At 45.5% G+C, this 9,475-nt stretch overlaps 1 protein-coding gene across 1 annotated transcript in view; it reads right to left on the minus strand.

Annotated features, from left to right (window-relative positions):
- The window catches only part of slc2a6 (solute carrier family 2 member 6), a gene marked incomplete at both ends in the record, with an annotated part of 11,678 nt that continues 2,203 nt past the window's right edge, over nt 1–9,475 (minus strand). The window contains 7 exon segments of the mRNA XM_080532868.1: nt 1–183; nt 621–766; nt 4,272–4,427; nt 5,257–5,365; nt 6,932–7,081; nt 8,025–8,236; nt 8,976–9,075. Coding sequence (XP_080388994.1) covers nt 1–183; nt 621–766; nt 4,272–4,427; nt 5,257–5,365; nt 6,932–7,081; nt 8,025–8,236; nt 8,976–9,075 — 1,056 coding nt within the window.

Genomic DNA, 9,475 nt, shown 5'->3' on the forward strand with positions numbered 1-9,475 from the left:
TTAGGGGTCAGATGCAGGGGGGTCAGGGGTCAGGATGGTGACCTTGCGTCCCTTCCTGAAGTAGTTCTCTATCTCCTCCAGCGAGCGCCCGCGGGTCTCGGGGACACACACGGCCGTGAACAGGATGTTGACCACACACACCACGCTGAAGAACAGGAAGGGCAGCCACACCCCGTACGCATCCTGCACACACACACACACACACACACACACACACACACACACACAGACACACACCACACACACACACACACACACACACACGCACACACCTAATTTGTCTGCAATCTCATTTTGTTTAACAATATCTTGAGAAAATCGTGTCGTGAGTTGAGTGCATTGTGACATCCCTGCCGTGTGTGTGTGTGTGTGTGTCTCACCACAAGGTGGATGAACAGGTGTGTGTGTGTATGTGTACCAGCAGGTGGATGAACAGGTGTGTGTGTGTGTGTGTACCAGCAGGTGGATGAACAGGTGTGTGTGTGTGTGTGTGTGTGTACCAGCAGGTGGATGAACAGGTGTGTGTGTGTGTGTGTGTACCAGCAGGTGGATGAACAGGTGTGTGTGTGTGTGTGTGTGTACCAGCAGGTGGATGAACAGGTGTGTGTGTGTGTGTGTACCAGCAGGTGGATGAACAGGTGTGTGAGCAGGAAGGCGGTGAGCCAGCTGACGGCCACACACAGCCCAGAGGCCACGCCCCTCTCTGCCAGGGGGAGGAGTTCCGACATCAGCAGCCACGTGATTGGTCCCCAGCCCAGCGCATACCCTGGAGGAGGGAGGGGGGGATAGAGATAGATGGAGGGAGGGAGGAGGGGGAGGGGGGGTAGAGAGATGGATAGATGCTATATTAATGCTATAGTAATGCTATATTAATGCTATAGTAATGCTATAGTAATGCTATATTAATGCTATAGTAATGCTATATTAATGCTATATTGATGCTATATTAATGCTATAGTAATGCTATATTAATGCTCTATTAATGCTATATTAATGCTATATTAAAGCTACAGTAATGCTATAGTAATGCTATATTAATGCTATAGTAATGCTATAGTAATGCTATAGTAATGCTATAGTAATGCTATATTAATGCTATATTGATGCTATATTAATGCTATATTAATGCTATATTAATGCTATATTAATGCTATAGTAATGCTATAGTAATGCTATAGTAATGCTATATTAATGCTATATTAATGCTATATTAATGCTATAGTAATGCTATATTAATGCTATAGTAATGCTATATTAATGCTATATTAATGCTATAGTAATGCTATACTAATGCTATATTAATGCTATAGTAATGCTATATTAATGCTATAGTAATGCTATAGTAATGCTATATTGATGCTATAGTAATGCTATATTAATGCTATATTAATGCTATACTAATGCTATATTAATGATATAGTAATGCTATAGTAATGCTACATTAATGATATAGTAATGCTATAGTAATGCTATACTAATGCTATATTAATGCTATATTAATGCTATACTAATGCTATATTAATGATATAGTAATGCTATAGTAATGCTATATTAATGCTATAGTAATGCTATACTAATGCTATATTAATGATATAGTAATGCTATAGTAATGCTATAGTAATGCTATATTAATGATATAGTAATGCTATATTAATGCTATAGTAATGATATAGTAATGCTATAGTAATGCTATAGTAATGCTATACTAATGCTATATTAATGATATAGTAATGCTATATGAATGCTATATGAATGCTATAGTAATGCTATATTCGACGACATCAGCAGCACCTTTCTCCCCCCACCACTCCCTCCTCCCACTAACAATGCTAACACTGTTCCCACTAACAATGCTAACACCCCTTCCAAACTCTCTCCTCGACACTCGATCTCTGGATTGTCATCTTTTTCCCCCCTCTCCCCCGATGAGATTCTCACACTTATCACATCAAAGCGGGCAACCACATGCCCTCTTGACCCCATCCCCTCCCCTCTTCTCCAATCCATTTCCGCCGACATCCTTCCTTACCTTACCACCCTAATCAACTCCTCCCTATCCACTGGATCTGTCCCAGCGGCCTTCAAAATAGCCAGAGTCAAGCCTCTCCTCAAGAAACCTACCCTTGACCCATCATCTGTCCACAATTACAGACCGGTATCCCTTCTCTCCTTCCCTTCCAAAATCCTTGAACGCGCGGCATCTAAACAACTGACTGACTATCTCCGGAAGATGGATCACTTAGACCCCCACCAATCCGGCTTCAAGGCTGGGCATTCCACTGAGACTGCGCTCCTTGCTGTCACGGAAGCCCTCCACTCTGCCCAAGCTTCCTCCCTCTCCTCTGTTCTCATTCTCCTTGACCTGTCTGCTGCCTTCGACACAGTCAATCACCAGATCCTTCTCTCCATCCTCTCAGACCTGGGCATCTCTGGCACCGCACACTCCTGGTTTTCTTCCTACCTGGCGGGCCGCTCCTACCAGGTGACCTGGAGAGAATCGCTATCTTCTCCACGAACCCTCTCCACTGGAGTTCCCCAGGGTTCCGTCCTAGGGCCCCTACTCTTCTCCCTCTACACCAAGTCTCTTGGCTCGGTAATCTCTTCACATGGGCTCTCCTACCACAGCTACGCAGACGACACTCAACTCTTCCTGTCCTTCCCCCCGTCTGATGTACACGTGGCAACCCGTATCTCAGTATGTCTCGCTGACATTTCAACTTGGATGGCTGACCACCATCTCAAGCTCAATCTTAACAAGACCGAGCTCCTCTTCATCCCCGGGAAAGCCTGCCCTCTCCAAGACTTCTCCATCACAGTGGAGAACTCTACTGTAACCCCCTCCCTGACAGCCAAGAACCTTGGAGTGATCCTGGATAACCGACTATCCTGTGCGGAGAACATCGCAGCAACGGCTCGCTCCTGCAGATTCCTCCTCTACAACATCAGAAGGATACGACCATTCCTTACCAGAGGCAGCGCAACTCTTGACCCAGGCACTGGTCATCTCCCGCCTGGATTACTGCAATGTACTCCTGGCCGGGCTCCCCGCTTCAGCCATTAGACCTCTGCAGCTCATCCAGAATGCTGCTGCCCGGCTGGTATTCAACCTCCCCAAATACTCGCATGTCACCCCTCTCCTTCGCACCCTGCACTGGCTCCCGATAGCAGCTCGCATCAGATTCAAGACCCTGGTGCTTGCATACCAGGCAGCTAAAGGGACAGCCCCTGCCTACCTGAAGGAAATGGTAACCCCCCAAACCCCTGCCCGCTCACTCCGTTCCTCCACCTCGGCTGGCCGACTGGCCCCACCTCCTCTACACAGCAGTCGGGCTGCCCGATCACGTCTCTTCACAACACTGGCTCCCCGCTGGTGGAATGAGCTCCCCACGGCTGTCAGAACGGCAGAGTCACTACCCATCTTCCGTCGTAGACTGAAGACCCATCTCTTCAGGTTACATCTTAACTGCTCCTCCTGAGACATCTTCTGACCCTCACCACTACGTCTCCTAAAGACACCCGCTTTCCCCTCTACTGTGTCCCTAAGAACTTCTATTGCCCCCCTTGTACTGTTTCTCAGTTTCTCCAGTAATATAAAAAAAAAATATATATATAGTAGAAGGCGATAATAGGGAGAAGGTTTTTCCTTCTATCAGTGGCCCCGGGCCCGAGCTAGAGTACTCTTCCTGCAACGAATAGTGGACTGCTGATTCACATGCTTAGTATTCAAATGTATTGATTGTAAGTCGCTTTGGAATAAGGCGTCTGCTAAATGCCAAAAATGTACAAATGTAAATATTAATGCTATAGTAATGCTATATTAATGCTATAGTAATGCTATATTAATGCTATATTAATGCTATAGTAATGCTATATTAATGCTATAGTAATGCTATAGTAATGCTATATTAATGCTATATTGATGCTATATTGATGCTATAGTAATGCTATATTAATGCTTTACTAATGCAATAGTAATGCTATATTAATGCTATATTAATGCTATATTAATGCTATAGTAATGCTACATTAATGCTATATTAAAGCTACAGTAATGCTACAGTAATGCTATATTTTAAGCTACAGTAATGCTATATTAATGCTATAGTAATGCTATATTAATGCTATATTAAAGCTACAGTAATGCTACAGTAATGCTATATTAATGCTATATTAATGCTATAGTAATGCTATATTAAAGCTACAGTAATGCTATAGTAATGCTATATTAAAGCTACAGTAATGCTACAGTAATGCTACATTAATATTCCTACCAAATATGTAGATCATGGTGCTGATGAGGGGAAGGAGTGAGAGGGGGGCGGAGCCTTGCAGGAGGTCAGGAGGGGTCAGGGTGACGTTGTCATGGGGACGGGGGGGCGTGTGGGAGTACAGGGTCATTGCTAGGGTGGAGACGAACATCAGGAAGCCTGGGAGAGGAGGAGGAGGAGGAGAGGAGGAGGAGGAGGAGGAGGAGAGGAGGAGAGGAGGGGGAGGAGGAGGAGATGAGGAGGAGGAGGAGGAGGAGGAGATGAGGAGGAGGAGAGGAGGAGGAGAGGAGGAGGAGGAGGAGGAGAGGAGGAGGATAGGAGGAGGAGGAGGAGGAGAGGAGGAGGAGGAGGAGAGGAGGAGGAGAGGAGGAGGAGGAGGAGGAGAGGAGGAGGAGGAGGAGGAGAGGAGGAGGAGAGGAGGAGGAGAGGAGGAGGTGGAGGAGGAGGAGGAGGAGGAGGAGAGGAGGAGGAGAGGAGGAGGAGAGGAGGAGGTGGAGGAGGAGGAGGAGGAGGAGAGGAGGAGGAGGAGGAGAGGAGGAGGAGGAGGAGAGGAGGAGGAGGTGGAGAAGGAGAGGAGGAGGAGGTGGAGGAGAGGAGGAGGGGGAGGAGAGGAGAGGAGGAGAGGAGGAGAAGGAGAGGAGGAGGAGGTGGAGAAGGAGTGGAGGAGGAGGTGGAGGAGAGGAGGAGAAGGAGAGGAGGAGGAGGAGAGGAGGAGAAGGAGAGGAGGAGGAGGTGGAGGAGAGGAGGAGAAGGAGAGGAGGAGGAGGAGAGGAGGAGAAGGAGAGGAGGAGGAAGAGATTAGAAAACCAGTCATGAATATAGAGACACACACACACACACACCACACACACCACACACACACACACACACACACACATACATACACACACACACACATACACACACACACACACACACACACACATACACAGACACACACACACACACAGACACACACACACACACACACACACACAGACACACACACCTGAGGTGTAGAGGAGGGGCTTCCTGCCCGCCTTGTCCATCAGGCTGGCTGCCATGGCAACGGACAGCAGACGCACCGCCCCCACCATGGCTGCCTCGTACCTGGGCTCCTGCAGCAACGTGATTGGTTGATTATTATCATCAAGCTTCATTCTAATAATAATAAACGTTACTTACTGCACATGTGACACGTTCTAGTCTTTTGGTCCGCATGTCAGCAACCAAACCAAACCCTAACCCCAATGCTACCTAGTTAACTACAACACTACTTTACATTGTTACCTAGTTAACTACAACACTACTTTACATTGTTACCTAGTTAACTACAACACTACTTTACATTGTTACCTAGTTAACTACAACACTACTTTACATTGTTACCTAGTTAACTACAACACTACTTTACATTGTTACCTAGTTAACTACAACACTACTTTACATTGTTACCTAGTTAACTACAACACTACTTTACATTGTTACCTAGTTAACTACAACACTACTTTACATTGTTACCTAGTTAACTACAACACTACTTTACATTGTTACCTAGTTAACTACAACACTACTTTACATTGTTACCTAGTTAACTACAACACTACTTTACATTGTTACCTAGTTAACTACAACACTACTTTACATTGTTACCTAGTTAACTACAACACTACTTTACATTGTTACCTAGTTAACTACAACACTACTTTACATTGTTACCTAGTTAACTAGAACACTACTTTACATTGTTACCTAGTTAACTACAACACTACTTTACATTGTTACCTAGTTAACTACAACACTACTTTACATTGTTACCTAGTTAACTACAACACTACTTTACATTGTTACCTAGTTAACTACAACACTACTTTACATTGTTACCTAGTTAACTACAACACTACTTTACATTGTTACCTAGTTAACTAGAACACTACTTTACATTGTTACCTAGTTAACTACAACACTACTTTACATTGTTACCTAGTTAACTACAACACTACTTTACATTGTTACCTAGTTAATTACAACACTACTTTACATTGTTACCTAGTTAACTAGAACACTACTTTACATTGTTACCTAGTTAACTAGAACACTACTTTACATTGTTACCTAGTTAATTACAACACTACTTTACATTGTTACCTAGTTAACTACAACACTACTTTACATTGTTACCTAGTTAACTAGAACACTACTTTACATTGTTACCTAGTTAACTAGAACACTACTTTACATTGTTACCTAGTTAACTAGAACACTACTTTACATTGTTACCTAGTTAACTACAACACTACTTTACATTGTTACCTAGTTAACTAGAACACTACTTTACATTGTTACCTAGTTAACTACATCACTACTTTACATTGTTACCTAGTTAACTAGAACACTACTTTACATTGTTACCTAGTTAACTACAACACTACTTTACATTGTTACCTAGTTAACTACAACACTACTTTACATTGTTACATAGTTAACTACAACACTACTTTACATTGTTACCTAGTTAACTACAACACTACTTTACATTGTTACCTAGTTAACTACAACACTACTTTACATTGTTATGTGTGTGTGTGTGTGTGTGTGTGTGTGTGTATGTGTGTGTGTGTGTGTATGAGTGTGTGTGTGTATGTGTGTGTGTGTGTGTGTGTGTGTGTGTGTGTGTGTGTTACCAGGGAGACGGCAGTGAGGGTGAAGATGGGCTGCAGGTAGACCAGGACGGGCGTGATGCCGCTGAGCTGTTGCAGGAAGCGCATCGTCACGGCAACCAGGATGGGGCGGTAGTAGAACGGCGTCCGTAGCTCCGCCCAGCTGACCCTGCCCTGAGACCACACCCCCATGAGACCACACCCCCATGAGACCACACCCCCATGAGACCACACCCCCATGAGACCACACCCCCATGAGACCACACCCCCATGAGACCACACCCCCATGAGACCACACCCCCATGAGACCACACCCCCATGAGACCACACCCCCATGAGACCACACCCCCATGAGACCACACCCCCATGAGACCACACCCCCATGAGACCACACCCCCATGAGACCACACCCCCATGAGACCACACCCCCATGAGACCACACCCCCATGAGACCACACCCCCATGAGACCACACCCCCATGAGACCACACCCCCATGAGACCACACCCCCATGAGACCACACCCCCATGAGACCACACCCCCATGAGACCACACCCCCTAAGACAAAGTGACTAGTTCACATGGCTAGTTAAGATGGCTAGTTAATGTGGCTAGTTAACATGCTAGTTAACATAACTAGTTAATGTGGCTAGTTAAAATGGCTAGTAAACATGCTAGTTAATGTGGCTAGTTAACATGGCGTACCTAGGTGTGTATGCTGTGTGTGTGTGTGTGCGTGTACCTGTGTGTGTGTGTACCTGTGTGTGTGTGTGTGTGTGTACCTGTGTGTGTGTGTGTGTACCTGGGTGTGTGTGTACCTGTGTGTGTGTGTGTGTGTACCTGGGTGTGTGTGTGTACCTAGGTGTGTGTGTGTGTGTGTGTGTGCGTGCGTACCTGGGTGTGTGTGTGTGTGTACCTGTGTGTGTGTGTGTGTGTGTGTGTGTACCTGTGTGTGTCTGTGTTTGTGTGTACCTGTGTGTGTGTGTGTGTGTGTGTGTGTCCCTGGGTGTGTGTGTGTGTGTGTGTGTGTGTACCTGTGTGTGTGTCTGTGTTTGTGTGTACCTGTGTGTGTGTGTGTGTGTGTGTGTCTGGGTGTGTGTGTGTGTGTGTGTGTGTACCTGGGTGTGTATGCTGTGTTCAATGGTGCTGAGCTCGGCCAGGTAGTCAGACTCCGCCCCTCTGAGCCAGGCCAGGGCGCTGATGGCGTCGTCACGGCGACCGCGGCTGAGGAGGTGGCGGGGGGAGTCTGGCACCAGGAGCAGCAGCAGCAGCATCACCACCGCAGGCCCCTCCCCCACCACCGCCAGCCATCGCCACGGCAACACCAGGCCTGCACACACACACACACACACACACACATACACGCACACACACACACACACACACACACATGCACACACACATACACGCACACAGACACATACATACACGCACACACACACACACACACACACACACACATGACCAGTTAGTTAACATGGCTAGCTAGTTAACATGGTTAGTTAACATGGTTAGTTAACATGGCTAGTTAACATGGTTAGTTAACATGGCTAGTTAACATGGTTAGTTAACATGGTTAGTTCACATGACTAGTTAACATGGTTAGTTAACATGGTTAGTTAACACGGATAGTTAACATGGTTAGTTAACATGGCTAGTTAACACGGATAGTTAACATGGTTAGTTAACATGGTTAGTTAACACGGATAGTTAACATGGCTAGTTAACACGGATAGTTAACATGGTTAGTTAACATGGTTAGTTAACACGGATAGTTAACATGGTTAGTTAACACGGATAGTTAACATGGTTAGTTAACATGGCTAGTTAACACGGATAGTTAACATGGTTAGTTAACATGGTTAGTTAACACGGATAGTTAACATGGTTAGTTAACACGGATAGTTAACATGGTTAGTTAACATGGTTAGTTAACACGGATAGTTAACATGGCTAGTTAACATGGTTAGTTAACATGGTTAGTTAACATGGTTATTTAACATGGTTAGTTAACATGGTTAGTTAACATGGTTAGTTAACATGGTTAGTTAACATGGTTAGTTACCCACCCAGGGCGTAGAGTGTGAGGGCTCCGGCCACGGCGGTGACCTGAGGACAGGAGCCCAGCGACCCCCGCAGCCCCGGGGGGGACACCTCCGAGATGTACACCTACACACACACACACACACACACACGCATGCACACACACACACCACACACACGCACACATGCACACACACACCACACACGCATGCATGCACACACACACACACACACACCACACACACGCACGCATGCACACACACAGACCACACACACGCACGCATGCACACACACACACACACACACACCACACACTCATGCACACACACACACACACATGCACACACAAACACACACAAACACACACACACACACACGGCAAGGCAAGGCAAGTTTATTTGTATAGCACATTTCATACAACAGGGGCAATTCAAAGTGCTTTAAATACATTATTAAAATACAGCAAGAGGAGCATAGTAAGAAAATAAAAATTACAATGAATAAAAGCAAATATAAGAAGTAAATA

This window comes from Nansenia antarctica (assembly GCF_963989245.1).
Source record: "Nansenia antarctica genome assembly, chromosome: 5".
NCBI lineage: Eukaryota > Metazoa > Chordata > Actinopteri > Argentiniformes > Microstomatidae > Nansenia > Nansenia antarctica.